This window comes from Acinonyx jubatus, chromosome C1 (assembly GCF_027475565.1).
Source record: "Acinonyx jubatus isolate Ajub_Pintada_27869175 chromosome C1, VMU_Ajub_asm_v1.0, whole genome shotgun sequence".
NCBI classification, from domain to species: Eukaryota; Metazoa; Chordata; class Mammalia; order Carnivora; family Felidae; genus Acinonyx; species Acinonyx jubatus.
The window spans coordinates 183,795,084-183,819,135 of NC_069381.1; the positions used below are offsets into that span (position 1 = coordinate 183,795,084).

Consider the following 24,052-nt stretch of genomic DNA (forward strand, 5'->3'; position numbering starts at 1 on the left):
GTCTCGTCACTGTCCTGGAAAAGGTCTGAAGTGGGACTGAAATGTCAGGTAGATAAAGTAACGTAAGAGGGTGCAGTTCGCAGGCTGTAAAGTGGTCCCTACTAATGTATTTTAAAAACAGTGCTTACTCTAGGCCAGGCATTGTTCCCAGCTGTACGGTTAAATCTTGTGACAACACTATAAGCAGGGCACTTTTATTCTCATTCTAGAGAAGGTGAGACAGCAGATGTTGAGACATTTGTTACACAGCTGTGGTTCTGGGAGTTCGTTGCGTTTCAGGATGGGTCCTCCAACCCACAATGCTATGCCGCCTCCCATTGTTAATTGTTGGCGTCAAGCTTCGCGGTTTTCTAAAAATGGAGGGTGTTCTATGTTATTTACAAGGGTTCTTTCAAATTTAGCAGTAAATAACACAAAAGTGGTATGGTGGCCCACTAGGGCTTCACTTTCAAGGCCTGCCAGATTTAGAAGAGTCTGGAAAGTGGGGCAGTATCAGATCTTGGAAATTCTAGAGTGGAAGTGGTATAAGGACCTTTAGAAGGTCTTCCGAGACCTTAGGCTCCAGTAGATTTTGTAGGCTCTGCATCATTTCTGTGTTTGTGTTTTTGTTTTTAAGAAAAAGCGTGCGGGGAGAGGGGCAGAGGGAGAGAGAGAATTCCATGCAGGCGCCGTGGGGCCTGACACGGGGCTTCATCGCAGGACCCTGGGATCATGCCCTGAGTCAAAATCAAGAAGAATTGGGTACTCAACCAACTGAGCCCCGCCCCCCCCCCCTGGGCGCCCCATTCAAATCAGATACTGAACAAGTACTCACATCTCTTACTAAACATTTCTGCTGAAAAAAATAGTTTTTTTCAACAAATTTGTTAAACATTTTTGTTGAAAGAATTTGTTTTTGAAATTACTGGGTTATGACTAATTTGATAAAATTTACAGTTGGCCATGCTTTTCTTGTTAATTATTGTGCATACAATGAATGCTTTTCTTCAAAAACAGAAATGTTCCTAGAATCTTAATGGAATTAACAGTGTTTTGTATAGGGGCTAGACACTGAAGATGTTTATTAAGAAAAACTTTATTTGAGGCACCTGGGTGGCTCAGTTGGTTAAGTGTCCAACTTCAGCTCAGGTCATGATCTCACCGTTCCTGAGTTCAAGCCCTGCATCAGGCTCTCTGCTGTGAGCACAGATCTGGCTTCAGATTCTTCCTCTCTGTCTCTGCCCCTCCCCTGCTCACACTGTCTCTCTCAAAAATAAATGTTAAAAAAAAAAAAAGCTTTATTTAAGAAGTTAAAGGATGGGGCACCTGGGTGACTCAGCTGGTTAGTGTCTGACTCGATTTCAGCTCAGGTCATGATCTCCCAGTTTGTGAGAGCCCCGAGTTGGGCTCTGTGCTGACAGCATGGGATATTCTCTCTTTCTTTCTCCCCCACCATTCCTCTTCCCACCCCTCCCCCACTTGCACTGTCTCTGACTCTCTCAAAATAAATAAAAAGTTGAAGGAAACTTGTAAGGAAAGATAGTATTTAGAGTAATGGAAAAGGGATGAGGGTGGTTGAAGCAAGGATGGGGAGAAAAAGAACTTTGTGTTGGGGGCTGAGGAAGTGTGGATGAATGTGTACTATGTACCAGGCTTGTACTAGGTGATTTACACATCTTAATTGATTTGCTTCTATGGATGCCCTTTGATTTTGGTTATAGTAGCTCCCATTTGGTAAATGAGAAAACAGCCTCAGAGAAGCTAAGTGACTTACCTAAGGTATCATGTGCTGGTAAGTGGCAGAATCAGTATTTGAACCAGGGATATGTGACTATAGTTCTTTTGCTCATATGCTTTGCTACCTCAAAGGTCCAGGCTTAAAGTGTACATGTGTACCATTTCCTGGGTATTGACTTCAGATACTCAATTTTACCTGATTTCTTCTCTCCCTTTTGTTTTGTTTTGTTTTGTTTTGTTGTTGTTAGTGTGCAAGCCGGAGAGAGGGGCAGAGAGAGAGACTCTTAAGCAGGCTTCATGCTCAGTGGGGAGCTCAGTGCAGAACTCGATCCCACAACTCTGGGATCGTGACCTGAGCTGAAATCAAGAGTCAGACGCTCAACTGACTGAGCCATTTCTGTATGTTATCTCGTGTACTCCTCACTCCCACAACAGTCCGGCTTGTTCATTCCCTGATCTGCAGTTCTTCCCGTTCCTTCATGGATTTGAAGGTTCTCCTTTCCTCCTTGAATGACTTTGCATCCCTCTCACTTGCTGAGAGTTGGGACAATGTTGGATTACTGGTGGAACCAAGCCCACCACACACTGTAAACACACTCTTCCTTACCAATGACTTGACCGAGGAAGTGATGGAGGAGGCACTGCAAAAGAAGTCGGATCTTATTCTCTCCTACCATCCGCCTATTTTCCGACCTTTGACGCACATAACCTGGAAAACATGGAAGGAGCGCCTGGTGATTCAGGCTCTGGAAAACAGAGTTGGTATTTACTCTCCTCACACAGCCTATGATGCTGCACCCCAGGGCGTCAATAGCTGGTTGGCTAAAGGGCTTGGTGAGAAGCCTCTTCTTTCATGTTTAATATTTTCCCTACGAATGCTTTGAAATTTTAGAATGACTTTCTAGTAGAATTTTAACTGCTTTAGATGTGGGTACCATTCTATTTTTATATATTTAAAAATAATGTTGTGAAATCTGGCCATTAAATTGCATTTGAGAAATTAAATTTTCATCCTTAGTAAGGAGAGCATAGGAAATCTTTATTGCTGGACTGAGCTTTGTGAGTCCTCACTCTCGTGACACAGTGCCTGGCACCCAGAAATTCAAGAAGTGCTTGTTAAATTGAGCTCTGAAATCTCAGATCTCTCCAGGATATTCTTTGTATGTCAGTTAGATAGAAATCAGATTTTCACTGAATGCTTACTCATGCCCAGCACAATGACGGAATTCAGCCTATGTGTTTTAGCTTTATTTTTAGTTAGTTATTTTCATTTACTCATTTGGGGTTGAAACTTTTATGATGACATAATCTGAATTAATGTGGTCAAGTAGGTTATGAGCATTTGCAACCTGAATGATGATTTACCTGAATAAATTTAGTAAGCAGTCACAATTCTATGTATCGTCTAAAACTTCATGAGTCCAGTTTTTGTGGTATTTAACAGTCTTCTGGAAATTCTGAAAATAAATTTGATTTTATGTCAATACTAAATCACTAGATTATGGGGACTTTTGGATGTATATGTAAGGGATATATATATGTGTGCATATTATATAAACATCAGTTTCTAAAAGCTTATTTCTTAAATTTTGCCCATAATAGTTTATCTTTTTAATTAAAAAAAAAAACAACACAATTTTATTCCTAGGAGTTTGCACCTCCAGGCCCATACATCCTTCCAAAGCTGCCAACTACCCAACGGGGGGAACGCACAGAGTAGAATTCAGTGTTAACTCCACCCAACACCTGGACAAAGTCATTTCTGCAGTGAAAGAAATTGCAAATATTTCTATCACTTCTTTTTCTACTAGGTATGATATATTTTTCTTCTTTTTTGTGTGTACTTATCTGTAAGGATCTTCTTTATAAATTCTGTAACTCTAGTACTGTGAACTGAAACAAATTGTTTCCCCCCAGGATGGGTTTACGAGGCAGTATACTTTTCATTTGCATGTAGGTGCTCCAGAAGAACCATGGGTTTTTTTTTCCTGAAACAATAAAAATGACAAGTAACACTTACTATTTTCTAGGGGGGAGGGACTGTACTATGCCTTTTATTTACAACGTTTCTAATTCCCCTGATAATGTTGAAAGGTGGTTTTTATAGTATATAGATAAACCCTACTGACTCACTGATTACATAGGTTTACTCTTACCAGTTTCAAGCAAATCAGTGATTCTCAAACACTTTAATGGAAGAAGACATTCAGGTGCCTCTTATAAGGCCAATCATTTATTTAGGGCAGAGATATCAAAATGGTGCCTTTAGTGGATTTTCTTTGAAGCTAATTTATCCGAACATCTTTTGAAGCATGTTAAGAGACAAGTTAGACAAAGCTGGAACTTAATAATTGTTTAAAAAAACAAAGATGAATATAATAACTTTAAGAAGATGGAGATGTGTTCCAGGCTGCAACAAAAAGGGACTCTTGTGAGTGGTTTTTAGGTGTAGATACCTTGTAATAAAATTATTGCAAATGCTTTCTAATAGTGTTGAGGGATTTAAAAAACCTCAAGAAAAATTATTTCTAGGACTTTGTATAGATTCCAGTTATGGATGTCTTTTACCATATTGAAATACTGTGTAAGTACTGAAATTAAAAAGATACACATGAAAATTTCAAACAGTGTAAAAGTCCTCCTTGTTCCCTCTACTCAATTCCAGTATCTTCAATTCATGTTACCTTTTCCTTTGTTTTCAGAGAGGTGGGTATCTTTCTAAACACATACAGGAACATGGAGAAATGCAGATTTTTGTGGTTTTTTTTTTTTTATTGTTTTCTTAATTAAATGGCATGCTGCATTTGCCTCTTTTACTGAACAAGAGGTCTTAGAGATCTTTCTATGTAGGTATAGAAGATCTCTTTAACTGCTATGTAGTGTTTCTTATGGATCTACTGGACTTTCTTTAAGCATTTCTCTTCCTAACTAATGAGCTTTTTCCTTTTTTAAAAAGTTTATTTATTTTGAGAGAAACAGAGACAGTGCGAGCTGGGGAGGGGCAAAGAGAAAGGGAGAGAGAGAATCCCAAGGAGGCAGCGCAGAGCCCAATGTGGGGCTCCTAATTCATTAAACCAAGAGATCATGACCTGAGCCGAAATCAAGAGTCAGACACTCAACCGAGTCACCTAGGTGCCTTCCCCCCCTTTTTAAAACTTATGCACATTTAGTTTGGTTTTAGTTTTTCCTTATTACGGGTGATATCTGGGTTTTGTGATTAGATTGGGGTCCAGGCACTTTTTCCCTTTTTCTTGTCAAAGCTCTACAGATGATTCCAGTGTTGACAACTACTCTTCCAGATTCTTTTAAGGTGTCTTTTTGCTCTAGAATTCTATGATTATATTTTTAGAGTTTATGGTTAAATACAAAACTTTTCCGATGCCAGTGTTTTTGGAGACACTGCAGGGCATTGCTTCTCAGGGTCATTCAAGACCCCCTACAGAATGTTGGCTTCATCCTAAAGCTATGTAATTAGAATGGGGTTTGCCTGAAAATCTGTCCAGGAGATTCTTGTTTCAGTGGTTTGAAAAATTAACTTCTTTGGGCCTTAAAAAAATTCAGTTTGAGGGCACCTGGGTGGCTCAGTTGAGTGTCCAACCTTGGCTCAGGTCATGATCTCATGGATTGTGACTTTGAGCCCCACATCGGTCTTATGGCTGTCAGCTTGGAGCCTGCTTTGGATCCTCTATCTCCCTTTCTCTCTGCCCTTGCCCCGAGCGCGTGCGTGCGTGTGTGTGTGCGCGCGCATTTTCTCTCTGTCTCAAAAATAAAAAGCCCTTCATTTGGGAAAAAAATTCAATTTGCTTTGGCCCCATTCATAGAAGTTCTATTTCACTGGATCTGTAGAAGGGTCCAGTAGCTATCATTTTAAGAAGCTAGCAGATTTCTGATGCATACCTGGGATTAGGAACAGTTCTAGAATAGTAGTTTCAAAGTGAGGTCCCTGAACCAGCAATATCAGCATCACCTGGAACTTGTTAGGTAAATTCTAAGACCCCACCTAGATCTAGTGAATCTGAAACTGCGGAGTTGGGGGTGGAGCTCAACATTCTATTTTAATAAGTCCACAAGGAGATTTGGATGCATGCTGAAGTTTGAAAAATATTTTTGTTTATTTATTTAATTTAATTTTTTTAAGTTTACTTATTTTGAGAGAGAGCAAGAGAGAAAACGAGCAGGGGAAGGGCACAGAGAGAATCCCAAGCAGGCTCCGCACTGTCAGCACAGAGCCTGACTGGGGTCTGGAACTCACAAACTGAAAGATCATGTCCTGAGCAGAAGTCAAGAATCTTGACACTTAACCGACTGAGCCACCCGGGTGTCCCTTGAGAAATACTATTCTTGGGGCACCTGGGTGGCTCAGTCGGTTGAGCGACTAACTTCGGCTCAGGTCATGATCTCGCAGTTTGTGAGTTCGAGCCCCACGTTGGGCTCTGTGCTGACAGATCAGAGCCTGAAGCCTGCTTCAGATTTTGTGCCTCCCTCCCTCCCTGCCCCTCCCTGCTCATGCTTTGTCTCTCTCTGTCTCAGAAATAAATAAACATAAAAAAATTTAAAAAAAAAGTATTCTTGAAAATGGTTTGGGATTGCAACCTAAATTTCATGTAAATCTTTTTTTTTTTAAGTTTGTTTATTTTGAGAGAGAGTGAGTGCAAGTGGGGGAGGGGCAGAGAGAGAGGGAGAGAGAGAATCCCAAACAGACTCTGTCTGTCAGCAAGGATCCTGATGCAGGGCTTGAACCCACAAACTGAAATCATGACCTGAGCTGAAACCAAGTGTCAGAGGCTTAACTGACTGGGTCACCCAGGCGTCCCCTAAATTTCATGTAAATCTAATCTTAATTATAGGAGGTTGTAAAGTGTGGATTGTTTATAATATGTTTTACTTATATTCATCCTAGAACAGCAAGTGATTTTTTTTTTTTTTAATAGGACTGATGATGAAGAACAAACACGGATTAGTCTGAATTGTAGTCAGGAGGCTTTGTTACAGGTGATGGCTTTTCTTTCCCAGAACAGACAATTCTATCAGAAGACTGAAATTCTGTTACTGGAGAAGGTAATAAAAATATATACTGTGCATTTTTGTTTGGCAAATTCATTTGTAAGTTGTTATATCAACACACTGTCAACTGTTACCTAAAGAAGCACAAGGTAGTGTTGAGGGCATAAAATACCCTGGAAAATATACTGTACTGAGAAAGGGAGACATTCCAGGAATGGAAAAGTGTTGGTAGAGGTTTTAGTTCATTCAGGCTGTTATAACAAAATACCCTGGACTGGATAGCTTATGAGCAACAGAAATTTATGTCTCACAATTCTGGAGCCTGGGAATTCCCAAGATTATGGTGCTGACAGATTTGGAGTGGTATCTGGAGAGGGTCCACTTCCTGATTCATCATCGGTACCTTCCCTCTGTGTCCTCACGTAATGGGAAGCACTAAGGATATCTCTTGGAATCTGTTTTATAAACTAATTCCAGTCATGTGGGCTCCCCTCTCATGACTTAAGTACCCCCTAAGGGCTCCACCTGCTAATACCATCATCTTTGGGGGTTAGCATTTCAACATAGGAATTTGTGCAGGGGCAGACACATTCAGGTTATAGAAGTGTAGTATTGTGTGTTTTTTTCGTGTGTATTTTTTTAAATGTTTATTTTTTTTAGAGAGTGACAGAGTGTGAGTGGGAGAGGGGCAGAGACAGAGGGAGACACAGAATCCAAAGCAGGTTCCAGGCACTGAGCTGTCAGCACAGAGCCTGACGTGGGGCTCGAACCCCCCCCCCCCCCATGAGATCATGACCTGAGCCGAAGTTGGACGCTTAACCAGCTGAGCCACTCAGGTGCCCCAGTGTAGTAGGTTTTTTTTTTTTTTTAATGTTTTTTTTTATTGAAGTATGGTTGAAACCCAGTATCATATAGTACTTTTTAGGGTTAGAGACTCGGTTACAGGTTCTATCTCTTTTATACCCTCTGCCTGGACCATTCTATTTGCTCCTTTAACTTGACAGCTATTCATATGGTGATTTCTGCATCTTTACTTTCTGGCTCAGAATGCTTTCTTAAGGTAAAAACTTAAAAAAATAAACCCATATTTCCTGGAACTCTCTGTTCCACTTAATGGATCCCACATATAATTTAGTATATACAAATATTGACCTTATTCCCACATCTCCCCTTTGAATATTACTTTTTTCTATTTCATTGGTGGCATCATCTTCTGCCTGATTTTCCAAGTTTACACAGCTCTCCCTTGCCTCTCATAAATCCATGCCTGCTGATTCTGTCCCCAAATCTATAGAATGTTTCTCTTCTCTATGTCACCACAGTAGTTGAAACTCTCCTATCCCAGGTAACAAAAGAAGAGTAGTCTCCCTAGTGGGCACTGGAAGGGCGACAGTCCATGCTTTTTCTCATAGTGTACTGGCCATGGCTTCTGTCTCCATCCCTTGCTCTGCACATCAGCTGTAGCGTCTGCTCTTGGAACCTCTCTGAGCTCATACCTTTCCACATCTCACCCTATCCCTTTCCTACCACACTATACTTGACATCACATTATTATTATTATACATTTTTTTACTTTTTTCTGGTCTGGGAGGCCTATGTTTTTGCAAAACCTTTGGTTCCACTTTCTCCAAGTATCCCCACCCCAAGTCCCAGCTCATTTATTTTGTCATTTCTTTGTGCTCCCATAAAATGGTTCCTGTCTTGTATTTAAACACTTTTATTGTGATTAGTTATCTAAACATTTGCCTCCCAGGAGATTGAGCTCCTAGAAGTCAGAGAATGTTTTTGTCAGGCTTGCATCCTTGAACTTCAACCGGGACCTGGCTGTAGTAAGCTCACAGTGTGCATGTTTTATTGATCTCAGTATTTGCTGTATGTTTTCTAGGACTGAGATGGACAGTTTTTCTAACTTGTGTTTCTCTTCAGCCTCCACTTCCGCAAACTGGGATGGGACGGTTGTGCACACTGGATGAGCCTGCTTCCTTGGCAACCATGATTGAGCGAATCAAAAGGCACCTTAAACTAGCTCATGTTCGCCTTGCTCTTGGGGTAGGAAGGACCTTAGGTAAATATGACCCATTTATTTGTCCAGTGTACCTACTAATAATGTAGTATTACATAGTATTTGGGCAAAAGTTGATGGTTTGGGTTGTAGTAATGTGACAGGAAACATGTTAGCTCACGGGGGGCTGACTGATTTATTTTATCAATCCAGGTGGGCTAGGTTATGCTGTGGTGTACATCTCATTTGGCTCAAGGAAGATTTATGTCTCACTCCTACTCCATGTTCATTTCAAGTCAGCAAGAGAAGTCTACTCATTGTACACTGATTGCTGTTGCAGAGGGGGAGTTTTGGATGGTCTTGGACCATCAGTTAAACATTAACCCAGAAATGATACATTTTCTGTTCAAATCATTGTCTAGAATGAATCACATTTTGAGCACAAGTCAGGGCATGAAGCACAGTCCTACCATGGGCCAGGAAGGGCGCCGGAAGTTTTTATTATTCCAATTACAATGCAAGTATTCTATTTTATAATACTGATGGCATTTTACAGCAAGGTGCCAAGTGATCCACTGCAGTTTCCGAGTCTTGTAGTCTTGGTTTTTGGCTTTTAAATACTGCAGTAAACATAGGGGTGCATATATCTTTTCAAGTTAGTGTTTTTATTTTCTGTGTGTAAATATCCAGTAGTGGAATTACTGGGTCATATGTATTCCTATTTTTAATTTTTTGAGGAACCTCCATACTGTTTCCCACGGTGGTTGCACTTAGTAATGTTCCCACTAGCAGTGCATGAGGGTTCCTTTTTCTCCACATCCTTGCCAACACTTGGTATTTCTTGTCTTTTTGTTTTCAGCCAGTGTGAGAAGTGTGGGTGATCTCTCACTGTGGTTTTGGTATGCATTTCCCTGATGATTAGCGATGTTGAGCATCTCTTCATGTGTCTTTTGGCCATCTGTATGTCTTTGGAAAAATGTCTTTTCAGGTCTTCTGCCCATTTTTAAATTGGATTATTTGTTTTTTTATAGTGTTGAGTTGTAGAAGTTCTTTATATATTTTGGATGTAAGCCTGTCATTGGATATATCATTGCAAATATCTTTTCCCATTGAACAAATTGCCTTCTCATTTTGTTGATGGTTTCCTTTGTTGTTCAAAAGCTTTTTATTGTGGTGTAGTCCCAATAGTTTATTTTTGCTTTTGTGTACCTTCCCTGAGGAGACCTATCTAGAAAAGTATTTCTAAGGCCGGTGTCAGAGAAATGACTGCTTATGTGTTCTTGTAGGAGTTTTATGGTTTCAGGGCTCATATTTAGGTTTTTAAACCGTCTTGGGTTTATTTTTGTATATGGTATAAGAAAGCTGTCCATTTTCATTTTTTTGAATGTAGCTGTCCACTTTACCCAACACCATTTGTTTCTTTGTTTGTTTTTTCTATTGATAACCAACTTTATTTTTCTTTTATTTATTTATTTATTTTAAAAATATAATTTATTGTCAAGTTACCTAACATACAGTGAATACAGTGTGCTCTTGGCTTCGGGAGTAGATTCCCATGATTCATTCCTTACATACAACACCAGTGCTCATCCCAATAAGTGCCCTCCTCAATGCCCATCACCCATTTTCCCCTCTCCCAGTCAACCCTCAGTATGTTCTCTATTTAAGTGTCTCTTACGGTTTGCCTCCCTCTCTGTCTGAAACTATTTTTCCCCCTGCCCTTTCCCCATGGTCTTCTGTTAAGTTTCTCAAATTCCACATATGAGGGAAAACATATGTATCTGTCTTTCTCTGACTGATTTCACTTAGCATAATACCCTCCAGTTCCGTCCTTGTTGTTGCAAATGACAAGATTTCATTCTTTCTCATTGCCAGGTAGTATTCATTCCATTGTGTATATAAAACACATCTTCTTTATCTTTTCATCACTTGATGGACATTTGGGCTCTTTCCATAATTTGGCTATTGTTGATAGCGCTGCTGTAAACGTTGGGGTACATATGCCCCTGTGATTCAGCACTCCTATATCCTTTGGATAAATTCCTAGTGGTGCTATTGCTGGGTTGTAGGGTAATTCTATTTTTAATTTTTTGAGGAGCCTCTGCACTGTTTTCCAGAATGTGGCTGTACCAGTTTACATTCCCACCAACAGTGCGAGAGGGTTCCCGTTTCTCCATATCCTCGCCAACATCTGTTGTTTCCTGCGTTAATTTTAGCTACTCTGATTGGTGTGAGGTGGTATCTCAGTGTGGTTTTGATTTGTATTTCCCTGATGATGAATGATGTTGAACATCTTTTCATATCTTTTCATGTGTCTGTTGGCCATCTGGATATCTTCTTTGGAAAAGTGTCTGTTCATGTCTTCTGCCCGTTTCTTCGCTGGATTATTTGTTTTTTGGGTGTTGAGTTTGGCAAGTTCTTTATAGATTTTGGATACTGACCCTTTATTTGATATGTTATTTTCAAATATCTTCTCTCATTCTGTTGGTTGCCTTTTAGTTTTGTTGATTGTTTCCTTTGCTGTGTAGAAGCTTTTTATCTTGATGAGGTCCTAATTGTTCATTTTTGCTTTTATTTCCCTTGCCTTCGGAGACATACCAAGTAAGAAGTTACTGGGACTGAAGTCAAAGAGGTTGTTGCCTGTTTTCTTCTCTAGGGTTTTGATGGTATCCTGTCTCATATTTAGGTCTTTCGTCCATTTGAGTTTATTTTTGTGTATCATGTAAGAAAGTGGTCCAGTTTCATTCTTCTGCATGTTGCTGTCCAGTTCTCCCATCACCGTTTGCTAAAGAGACTGTCTTTTTTCCACTGGATACTCTTTCCTGCTTTGTCAAAGATTAGTTGGCCATATGTGGGTCCAATTCTGGGTTCTCTATTCTATTCCATTGGTCTGTGTGTCTGTTTTTGTGCCAATACCAGACTGTCTTGATCATTACAGCTTTGTACTAGAGGCTAAAGTCTGTGATGGTCATGCCTCCTGCTTTGGTTTTCTTTTTCAACATTACTTTGGTTATTCGGGTCTTTTGTGGTTCCATACAAACTTTAGGCTTGTTCCAACACCATATGTTGAAGAGACTTTCTCCCATTGGATATTCTTGCCTCCTTTGTTGAAGATTAATTGACCATATATAAATGGGGGTATATTTCTCAGCTGTTCCATTGATCTATGTGTCTATTTTTATGCCAGCACAATACATTTTTGATTATTAAACCTTTGTAGTATATCTTGTTTTTAACGTATGTTTATTTTGAGGGGGAGAGAGAGAGAGAGAATGAGCAGGGGAGGGGGCAGAAGGAGAAAGAGAATCCCAAGCAGGCTCTGCACTGTTGGCACAGAGTTTGATGTGAGGCTCAATCCCATGAAGTGTGTAATCATGACCTGAGCCGAAATCAAGAGTTGGACCCTTAACCGACTGAGCCACCCGGGTGTCCCTGTAGTATATCTTGAAATTGGGTAGTATGATGATGCCTCCTGCTTTGTTCTTTCTCAAGATTGCTTTCAATGTTCAGGGTCTTTTGTGCAGCCACACAAATTTTAGTATTATTTGTTCCAGTTCTGTAAAAACTACTGTTAGTATTTTGATAGGGATTGCACTGAATCTGTAGATTGCTTCGGTAGTATGGACATTTTCACAATATTAATTCATCACATCCATGATAGTGGAATATCTTTGCATTTCTTTGTGTTACCTTCAATTTCTTCCATCAGTGTTTTATAGTTTTCAGAGTATAGGACATTGACTTCATTGGTTGAGTTTATTCCTATTTTATTCTTTTTGGTGCAGTTGTAAATGGAGTTGTTTTCTTAATTTCTCTTTCTGCTATTTCATTATTAGTGTATAGAAATGCAACAGCTTCCTGTGTATTAATTTGTATTTTGCAACATTATTGAATTCATTTATTATTACTTTTGGTGGAGTCTTGGGGTTTTCTTGTGTATACTATTATGTTGTCTGCAAATAGTGAGAGTTTCACTTCTTCCTTAACAATTTGGATGCCTTCTATTGTCTGATTGCTATGACTAGGACTTCCAGTGGCAAGAGTGGGCATCCTTGTCTTGTTCCTATTAAAGGTATGTTTCCTTTAAACCCACTTTGAGGTTTTTATCATGAACAGATGTTGAATTTTATCCTGTTCTGCCCTATTGAGATGGTCATATGATTTTTATCCTTTGTTAATGTGTTTTACATTGATATTCTGAATATTGAAGGATCATCCTTGTGTCCTTGGAATTAATTCAGTTTGGTTGTGGTGGATGTATTGGTGAATGTGGGTTGCTAGTATTTTGTTGAGGATTTTTGCATCATTCACCAGGGATATTGGCCTGTAGGTTGGGAGTGTCTTTGTCTAGTTTTGGTGTCAGGGTAATGCTGACCTTGTAGAATGTATTTGAAGCTTTCCTTCCTCTTCTATTTTTTGGAATAGTTGAAGGAGAATACCTATCAAATCTTCCTTGTTTGGTAAATTTATCTATATATCTAGACTTGTATTTGTTGGGAGTTTTTTGATTACCCATTAAATTTCATTGAATTGGTCTGTTCAGATTTTATTTGTTTTTACTTTAGAGAGAGAGTGTGTGCATCAGTGGGGAGAGGGGCAGAGGAAGGGAGAGAATCTTAAGCAGGTTCCACTCTCAGTCCATCATGGGACTTGATCCCACATCCCTGGGATCATGACCTGAGCTGAAATCAAGAAGCAGACACTCAACTCACTGAGCCACACTGGTGCCCCAGTCTGTTTAGATTTTCTATTAATCCCTGATTCAGTTTTGGAAGATTGTGTTTTTCCAAGAGTTTATCTATTTCTTCTAGGTTGTTCAGTTTGTTGGCATATAATGTTTCATAGTAGTCTCTTTGGATTTCTGTTTTGTCAGTTGTTACTTCATTCATTTCTGATTTTTTAAATTTGGGTCCTCTCTATTTTTCTTGATAAGTCTGGCTAAAGGTTTATCAATTTTTGTGTATCTATTCAAAGAAACAGCTCTTCGTTTCCTTGTCTTTTCTATTGTTTTTTTTATTTTAGTCTGTATTTCATTTATTTCTGTCCTGATCTTTTATTTCCTTCCACTAACCTTGGGTTTTGTTGTTGTTCTCATTCTGTTAGATGTAAGGTTAGATTGTTCAGATATTTCTTGTTTCTTGAGGTAGGCCTGTATCACTGTAAATTTTCCTTTCACTGCTTTTGCTGTGTCCCAAAGATTTTGGACGATCATGTTTTCATTTTCATTTGTCTCTGTATTTTTTGATTTCTTTGTTGACACATTGGTTGTTTAGCTCCCACATGTTTGTGGTTTTTTTCCAGTTTTTTTCTTGTGATTGATTTCTAGTTTCCTACCATTGTGGTTGGAAAAGATGCATGATATGATTTTAGTCTTCACAAATTTATTGAGACTTATTTTTTTTTAATTCTTTTTAAATGTTTTATTTATTTTTGAGAGAGACAGAGACAATGCAAGTGGGTTAGGGGCAGAGAGAGAGACACACACACAGAATCCAGAGCAGGCTCCAGGCTCCGAGCTGTCAGCCCGATGCGGGGCTTGAACTCACACTCCGTGAGATCATGACCCAAGCCAAAGTTGGACGCTCAACAGACTGAGCCACCCAGGCGCCCCGATTGAGACTTCTTTTTTGGCCTAACATGTTTTATCCTGGAGAATCTTCCATGTACGTTTGAAAAGAAGGTATATTCTGTTGTTTTGGGATGGAATGTTCTGTATATATCTGCTAACACTAATGTGTTGTCCAAAGACACTGTTTCTTTATGGATTTTCTGCCTGGATGATTTATCCATCAATATAAGTAGGTGTTAAAGTCTCCTACTGTTATGATAGTATGGTCAAACTTTCTGTTGATATTTGTTAATACTTGTTTTATGTATTTAGGTGCTCCAGTATTGGGTGCAGAGATATTTATAATTGTTATATCCTCTCTTGCATTGATTTCTTTACCATTATGTAATGCCTTCTTTCTCTCTTGTTACATCTTTGTTTTAAAGTCTATTTTGTATTGCTACCTTTGTTTTGTTTTGCTTCCATTTGCATGGAATCTTCTTCCATCCCTTTTCCTTCAGTTTGTATCTTTAGGTCTGAAGTGATAAAATACAGACCCTTCTATATGCTGCCTACAAGAGACTCACTTCATCCTATATTTTTTGATTGTTGCATTTACACCACTTACATTTAAAGTAATTACTGATAGGTATGTGCTTATTTTTATTTTGTTAATTGTTTTCTGGTGATTTATGTAGTTCTTTTCTGTTCCTTTTTTCTTCTCTTGTTCCCTTTCCTTGTCACTGGTAATTTTCTTTAGTGTTATGCTTGGCTTGCTTTCTTTTCAGTTTTTGTGGATCTGTTACAGATTTTTGTGTTTGTGGTTACCAGAAAGTTTCTCTATAGGACCCTAAATATATAGCCATCTATAATTGATGGTCACTTAAGTTCGAACACCTTTTTTTTTTTTTTTTAATGTTTATTTTTGAGAGAGAGAGCACGCACACGCAGTGGAGGGGCCAAGAGAGAGGGAGACAGTGCATCTGAAGCGGGCTCTGTGCTGACAGCAGAGACCCTGATGTGGGGCTTGAACTCACAAATCATGAGACCATGACCTGGGCTGAAGTCAGATGCTCAACTGACTGAGCTGCCCAGGCACCCCAAGTTGGAACACCTTTTAAAAGCACTTGTTTTTTATTCCCTCATGTTGTGTGTGGCATCATATTTTACATCTTTTTATTCATAACTATTTCCTAATTATGGCTTTTTCTTTTCTACTTAAAAGAAATTCTTTAACATTGTTGTAAGTCTGGTATAGTGGTGATGAACTCCTTTAACTTTTGCTTGTCTGGGAAACTCATTTTATCTCTCCTTCAAATCTGAATGATAATCTGGCTAGGTAGATTATTCTTTTTTTTTTTTTTTTTTTTTTTTTTTTTTTTTTTGAGAGAGAGAGCACATGAGCAGGGGAGGGGCAGAGAGAGGGAGACAGAATCTCAATCAGGCTCCGCAGTGTCAGCATGGAGCCTAATGTGGGGCTTGAACCCATGAAACCATGAGATCATGACTAGAGCTGAAGTCAAGAGCTGGATGCTTAGCCAACTGAGCCACCCAGGTACCCCCTGGGTAGATTATTCTTGATGGGGGTTTTTTTCCTTTTAGCATTTTGAATATATCATGATACATTCCCTTTTGGCCTGCAAAATTTCTGCTGAAAATCAGCTGATTGCCTTCCAGAGTTTTCCATATAAATAACTTTTTGCTTCTCAGTTACTTCTTTTAAAATTCTCTTTATCTTTAGTCTTGGACATTTCAGTTATTATGTGTCATGGTGTGGATCTCCTTGGGTGTGTCTTGTTTGGACTCTCTGTGTTTCCTTCTCCAGGTCAGGGAAGTTTTCAGCTATTCTTTCTTTTTTAAATTTATTTTTATTTTTTATTAAATTTTTTTTTAATGTTTATTTTTGAGACAGAGCAAGCATGAGTGGGAGAGAGGCAGAGAGAGAGAGGGAGGGAAGGAGACAGGATCTAAAGTTGACTCTGTGCTGTCAGTGCAAAGCCAACATGGGGCTCGAACTCAGAAACTGTGAGATCATGATCTGGGCTGACATTGGACGCTCAACTGACTGAACCACCCAGGCTTCCCAACTGTTATTTCTTCAAATAAATTTTCTGCCTTTTTCTTTCTTCTCCTTCTGAGACTGATATATGCTATGATTGTTCACTTGATGTTGAAGAGATCCCTTAACCTATCCTCATTAAATTTTTTTTTTTTCTTTTTCTGTTCAGGTTGGCTGTGTTCCATTATCAGTTTTTCAGATCACTGATCTGTTCTGCATTTGTTAATTCCCTCTAATGTATTTTTCATTGCAGTTATATTCTCCATTTCTGGTAGGGTTTTTTTAAATGTTTTGTTTATTTTTGAGAGAGCACAAGTGGGGGATGGGCAGAGAGAGAGGGACACAGGATCTGAAGCAGGCTCTGCACTGAGAGCAGTGAGCCCATTGTGGGGCTTGAACTCACAAACCGCGAGATCATGACCTGAACCAGAGTTGATGCTCAGCCAACTGAGCTACCAGGTAGCCTGATAGGTTTTTAAAAAAAAAAAAAATTTCTGTCTCTATGTTGAAGTTCTCACTGAGTTCTTCCACTCTTCTCTCCAGTCTGGTGAGCATCTTTATGATCATTACCTTAAACTCTTTACCTGGAGTATTACTTCTCCCTGTTTCATTTAGTTCTTTCTCTGAAGTTTCATTTTATTCTTTCATGTGGAACATATTCTTCTGTCTTCTCATTTTGCTTGACTTTCTGTGTTCACTTCTATGAATTATGCGGAACAGCTGCTTCTCCCCAACTTGAAGGAATGGTCTTATGTATGGTCATCCCTGAGTAGACTGTGTGCCTGGTGACTTTGGTTGGCTGGAATGGTGTTGGGCATGGGCAGACTCCCAGGGCACTCTGTGCTGGAGCTGCCCTAGTGGGATGGTTGGAGCTAAAGTGGGCATGGACTGGGGTGGTCCTAAGGCTCTCAGAGAATGCCTTGGCAGGATAACTGAAGCTGAAGTGGATGTAAGCCAAGTGTTCCAGGATGCTCTGTGTGCTCTGTGGAGCTGAGGTGAGGCATGGACTGGTGGGGGGAAACCTGAGTGCTTTGCACAGGGGGCACCCTGGCAGCACAGCTGTACCTGAAATAGGTATAGGCCAGGGGGTCCCAGAGCTCTCCATGCAGAGGGCACCCTCAGCCTCTCTCTTAAAATACCACTGGTGGAATGACCAGTAATAAAGTGTCCATTCTAGAAGCCTTAAGTGCTAAATACTTGTTGGATTTGGGTTTCAAAGTTTCTGTTATTTTACTCTACAGCAACTCTACAGAGGTTGTTCTTTTGAGTTAAATATGATATTTAAAAATACATGTCAAATGAGTTTGTAGCATTCCTATAACTAGCCCTTTTAGTCCCTCACCTGAGAAGGAGCTGGTACCTGCCTATCTCTCGCTGTTGCCTGGAAAACCAGGATGGTCACTTTACCAGCCTTATGTGGGCTTGTGCACAGCTATGTCTATTTGAAGGAATTAATAGCCCTGCATTGGGTTATTTTTGCAATACCAAAGAATCATCTGTCTATATGAAGATGTGTTTTATTATTTTTTTAAATTCAGTAAGCAAAGTTCATTTACTGGTAATGAGACCAGGAGTAAAGTCTGCATTATGTGAAAGATTATTGATACAAATTATAATATTAAAATGAAGGGGAATTGTAATGTGTTGGTCTCTTGTTTCCTTTATTTTGAAGAGTCTCCAGTCAGAGTCGTGGCCCTGTGTGCTGGTTCTGGGAGCACCGTGCTGCAGGGGGTAGAGGCTGACCTTTACCTCACAGGTACAATAGCCTCTAGGTCTCCTTTTCTTTTTTGTGTGTATCATTCCCAGCTTTATTTTTTATAAGGAAAAAAAAAAAACAGGTTTTTAAGCCAGCACCTGGCATATAGATGAATCTAATACCTGTTGTTTGAACCTGAACTAAATAGGAACTGCACTGAAATTGGAGATAGACTGTATTCTTTTATTTTATTTATTTATTTATTTTTTTACTAGTAAATTTAAACCATATTCTTTTAGAGGGAAAAAAAGTCATTAAACAATTTACTGTTAGATTATCTTAAAAACTTGTGTTCAGTATTTATTTAACCTGTGTTCTTCCTAAACATTCTCATAGATTTCATGTCTGTTAATGGGACACTTTCTACCTTTCCACCTTAGCTAAAGCCACTAAAGCCAATCATTAGTTCCTATCAGTTCTAGCTCCAGAATCTTTTTTTTAAGGTTTATTTATTTTTGAACCCATGAACCATGAGATAATGACCTGAGCCGAAATCAAGAGTTGGATGCTCAACCAATTAGGCCACACAGGCACCCCATCCAGAATCTTTATAGAGCCTTTCCTCTTATCTCTATTCAAGCATCATCTTCTACATGAAATACTTAAATCTAATCTTAAGTCTTCCACATACAACCCTCAAATTAACTTTTCTTTCAAAAGTACAAATTTGATGGTATATAATATTATCCTAGGTAGAAAGTCTTTAGTGGTTTCTTTCACGTGTCCTGGTCAGGCCTGAACATTCATCCTCTTTCATGCAGCCTTCTGCTGTTTTCTCTGGCTAGAATGCCTTCCTTGCCCTTTACTTCTAGTGATAAGCTCAAGATACCTCCTCTGAGAAGCTTTTTCTGACACTGTCTGGCTCCTGCCCTGATGGTCATGCCTTCCTCTCCAATTACTATTGCTTTATCATTTTTTTTTTTAATTCTTCATTTTTTAATTTTAGAGCGAGAATGAGCAGGGGAGAGGGGCAGAGGGGCAAAGGGGGAGAGAGAGAGAGAATATCTTAAGCAGGCTTCACAGTCAGTACAGAGCCTGACGTGGGGCTCATTTCCAAGACCCTGGGATCCTGATCTGAGATGAAATCAAGAGTCGGACACTCAGCTGCCTGAGCCACCCAGGTGCCCCTCCTGTTGCTTTCTACTTAACCTCCGGTATGCATTTCTATCAGATGGTAATTGTTCAGCTTTATACTCTGTCCTTGAGGGTAACATCTAATAGGTACAAGGCCCATCATTCAGAAGATTTGGAGGCACTTTGTACACTAATGGTTGTATTTTGCTACATTTGCATATTCTGTGTTACATACATATTCTGTGTATGTGTATAAATATATATCTATGGGTGTGCATATAAATGTATTTCTATTTATGTATTTCCCCTGAAACCATTTTGTAATAAATTTCATACATGACCTTTTATCCCAGAAACATCAGCATATATCTCCTAAGAACTAAGGACATTTTCTTTTATGACCAATGATCAAATACAGGAATTTAGGATTGTTAAGACACTTACTTAATATGTAGTCTATCTTTAAATTTTGCCAAATGATTAGAATTGCGTATCTTTTTCTGATTGATACCTAATCTGTCAGCACACACTGCATCTAAAAGAGTTTCTCGGCTCTGTCCAGAGCATTGACATTTTTGAAGAGTATAGGCCATTTGTTTTGTGGTATATCTCTAAATTTGGGGGATGTGATTATTTCCTTATAAATAATGACTTTCTTAAAACTAGTTCTTTTTTTTTAATAGGCTTGAAAGAGACTTTTAAAATGTTTTTGTTTTTAATTATTCTTTGTTTTTAGAGAGTGCACAAGTGGGAGGGAGGGGCAGAGGAAGAGAAAGAGAATCTTAAGCAGGCTCTATACTTTGCATGGAGCCTGATGTGGGACTCCATCCCATGACCCTGGGATCATGACCTGAGCCAAAATCAAGAGACACTCAACTCACTGAGCCACCCAGGCACCCCTAGTTTTCTTTGTTTACACTTTTAAGCAATATGTGCATAAGATAAATTCATGCAGTTCAAAATTGTTAAAATAGCCTTCCTATCTGGTTACTTGGGGAAATAGAAAGTATCTTCTTATCTGGCTGACCTTAGATGCCTATGATCTAGGCATCGCTTTGAGTATAACTTTAGGGATGAAAAGCACCAGGTCAAGGGTGCATATAGGCCTCTCCTGATGTTCATCACCCTTACTCTGAGTGTAACATGGTAGTATCAGGGTGTTAAGGGTAGTATCCTAGAAAGACCAGCAGATTTGTTCCTTGTAAATATAAATTCTCATTTGCTTCTTTCCCACAGCTACCCTCCTAAGCTAGGAGGGTAAGCTTTTCTTCCCTTTGCCTTCAGCTAGTACAGAGTCTTTGCAGATCCCCCTGTCTCCGCCCTGCCTTTCATGCCTTCTCCTCACAGCATTTATAATTGTCCAGGTCACCAGACTTGTCTCTCCTGAAGCATGGCTTCTAACTGGGCCCCTTAGTGTCTTTCTTCTTTTTACTTTCCTATTTACCTTTACTATTACCTTTACTATTTACTATTACCTTTACTATTACAGATTAAGATATTTTAAAAGATTATTGAATAAAAAATATCCCATATATGAAATGACATGTATTGGGGAGCAGGAAAGTGTGGAGGATTGAACCTTTCCCTAAGAACCTTATTTTTTGATGTTTTCAGGGCTCTAAACATATTTCAAAATTAGACTTGTTATGAACAAGCTAAATTGTGTATTTTTGCTGTAAAATCAGAAGTCCTCAAATTCACAAATAGTGTTTTTAAAAAATTCAAGACGCTTGAGGGGGCACCTGGGTGGCTCAGTCAGTTGAACATCTGGCTCTTGATTTTGCCACAGTCATGATCCCAGGGTCATGGGATCAAGCCCTGTTGGACTCTGCAATGAGCATGGAGCCTGCTTGGGATTCCCTATCCTGCCCCTCCCTTACGTACACACACACTCTCTCTAAAATAGGAAAAAGCAACTATTGGGGCGCCTGGGTGGCTCAGTCAGTTAAACGTCTTGGCTATTAATTTTGGCTCAGGTCAAGATCTCATGAACAGTGAGATTGTACTGTGGGGCTCTGCGCTGACAGCACAGAGCCTGCTTGAGATTCTCTCTGCACCACCCATGCATGTGCTTGTGCTCCTTCTCTATATACACATTACAAAAAATACAGAACACTGGAGTTTTTTTAAACCTTTTTACAAAAGAGGAGCTCCTCTTCTACCAGTAACTTCAGAATTTCTAGGAATTTTGCCTAAGTTAAAGGAAAATAAATACCCTGTATGTATGTATGTATGTATGTATTTATTTATTTATTTACCTTGTCTTTAATTTAGAAGTAACCTTAAGCTTGTTTTATACTTATTAGAGTAGAGCCGATACTGAAGATTTTGGTGTTCACAAAGCATAAAGAAGTGTTTGGGAACTATACCTAGGATTTTCTGGAGATATTTTGTTATTTGATATTGATATAGATGAGAAATTTTCTGAAAGCCCCAGTTGACTTAGCAGTACTCGTTTATCTTCTTATGGAAACATTTTGAATGGGTGTTCTTGTAGATCTGGTTCTGGCGGTATTAGATGCTATTGCATACGGGAGTTTAGATTCTTGTCTGAGTCTGCCAAGGAGGAAGAATTTGGAATTCTCATTGGGATGATCTGTCTCTTTCTAAATTGGAAGACACCTAAGAAACCTGTACATTACTTTCTAGATTTATGTGTAAAGTTCTGCTTTTTACACGATGAATTCTTGGTGTTTCTGCAGTTATGGTTCAGCATTCCACAGACTCTGTGTCTAATATTTAAGTATTTGCTCTTTCCTTTGTTGGCAGGTGAGATGTCCCATCATGATGTTCTGGATGCTGCATCCCAAGGAATAAATGTCATCCTCTGTGAACATAGCAACACTGAACGAGGTTTTCTTTCTGATCTTCGAGATATGCTGGGTGCTCACTTGGAAAATAAGATTAATATCATCCTGTCAGAAAGAGACAGGGACCCTCTTCATGTGATTTAAAGCATACAGGGACAACAAGATGACAGAGTCTACAAATTGATTTGCTCCCAACTTGAATGCGTAACAGGAATCAGCAGACTTAGTATCCGTCTGGAAGAATGTCTTAGAATGTACACTATTTCTGGTTTGTAAATCTGCTTCACCAAATAGTCTGTAGCTTGTATGGTAAAAACCATAATGTATTAAACACTTAACAATTAAACGTATTAAACAAACTACTATTAACAAATATTTATTATAAGATGAATTAAGATTATGATACAATGTGAAGTACATATTTATCAACTCCAGGAAGATTACTTAACATTCTTGGTAAGTACCTTCTTCTTAGCTTAATTATAGATGAGATCTGTCATTTGAGATCTCTCTGCTCTTGGTTAGTTTAAAAAACTTGAGATTAGAATACTGATTTCTAGGTAGCAGCCTCTAGGGGGTGATAAGGTCTGTATGTTTCTGTTCATAGATCACTAATGTCTCACATAAATTTCAGAATCAGGATGAGGTTTTGTTTTTGTGGTTTTTTTCTTAATATACATGACCATTATTCATAACTATTGTTTTATTGCTTTTGGGTAACTTACCTGTAATTTTATTAGTAATACATAAAAGATGGTTAGCTTTCAAAATAATACCAGTTATTATACAGTATTAATTTTGTGCTAGGCCCTCTCAGGTATGTTATAAACAGTTTCAATCCCTATAAATAAGAATACAGGTATTATTATTATTTCCATTTTACAGATGAGTGAACTGAAACAGAGGTTAAGGAGTTTGTCCAAAGGCACGTAGATAGGGAGTGAAGGAGTTAGGACACAAAATGTGGTAGCCTTGCTTCACGGTCTGTGTTCTTTACTTCTTAACACTGACAATAAAACTGATATAGGAGTTATATATAAGGAATTCTGAAGGAAAAGAAATCCATTTTCACTGGGATTTTCTCTGGCTGGTATGGGAGGTTTTTCGTTTGAATACTTATATTTCCAGTTTCTCTGCTGAGCTTTTTACTTTGGTAATAATGAAAGCAAATCTTGTAAAATGCTGAGAAAGGATTTTACATTTCTTTTGTAGGACCCTTTTCCTACCAATCATCGCCCAGAGGATTTGGGATCCTGACTCACAAATTATTCTTGGTGGTTTGCTGTAATATTGATTCACTGCAGAAGTAACTCGATAGGACTGAGCCTTAAGAAATGTCCCCAGTTAGAGTCAGAGGAGGAGCCAAGAGAGGAGGTGGGAGGAGAACCAGAAAAGATTCAGAAGCCCAAGTAGAAAGCTTGGATGAGGGATGGTTGACACCAAAGTAGAGAGAATGAGATAGCAGACAGCTTTGAGAGACCATCTTAATGGCATTTGTCTCAGTCATTGTGTTCTATGTGCTGGGCCCATAAAGAAGTGGGGAGAATAGGACAGAAATTTGGATAATATTTTAGAGTATATTGTAATTAACTATGCTAAGGATATGCAGAGGGCTTACAGGGAAAGTTATCTGAGGAATGGGGATAGATTTCAGTCAAGAGGTACAGCGTGAACAAACACCAAGTAAAGAGGAACCACACAATGCATTGAAAAAGCCCAAGTAATTAATTCACTTGTCAGGGCAGAAAGCAGGAGGCATGAAAGGTATTGTCAGAGATGGTACTTAAGAAATAGCTTGGGGCCAGTAATTTCTCAAACTTTTTTTCTCTTTATGGCACACTTAACAGTTACTCATGCTGAAGGTTGTGGATTAATTCCTTTGGATAGAGTTCCAGAGGGGATTTAATGGATCGAAGAATTCATGATTGGACATACTTATTGCTAAAGAGTTTTTTTTTTTTTTTTTTTTTAAAGAATGACATTATTGGGGTGCCCAGGTGGCCCAGTTGGTTAAGTGTCCGACTCTTGATTTTGCTGGGGTCAAGATGATCTAGCCGTTTATGAGTCTGAGCCCCGCATCAGG

The 24,052-nt window shown here is 39.0% G+C and overlaps 1 protein-coding gene across 2 annotated transcripts; it reads left to right on the top strand.

Annotated features, from left to right (window-relative positions):
- The first annotated feature begins 2,114 nt into the window (after positions 1 to 2,114).
- Positions 2,115 to 22,342, top strand: NIF3L1 (NGG1 interacting factor 3 like 1). 2 transcript variants are annotated; one of them, XM_027053726.2, is made up of 6 exons: positions 2,115 to 2,550; positions 3,365 to 3,527; positions 6,648 to 6,774; positions 8,647 to 8,785; positions 18,002 to 18,085; positions 21,929 to 22,342. In XM_027053726.2, exons 1-6 carry the CDS (start codon positions 2,118 to 2,120, stop codon positions 22,111 to 22,113), a joined length of 1,131 nt encoding a protein of 376 aa, XP_026909527.2. In that variant the 5' UTR covers positions 2,115 to 2,117; the 3' UTR covers positions 22,114 to 22,342. The 2 variants fall into 2 exon arrangements, with proteins under 2 accessions (XP_026909527.2, XP_053071527.1); XM_053215552.1 differs by lacking the exon at positions 8,647 to 8,785 and having other exon boundaries at positions 21,929 to 22,066.
- Positions 22,343 to 24,052: the final 1,710 nt, after the last annotated feature.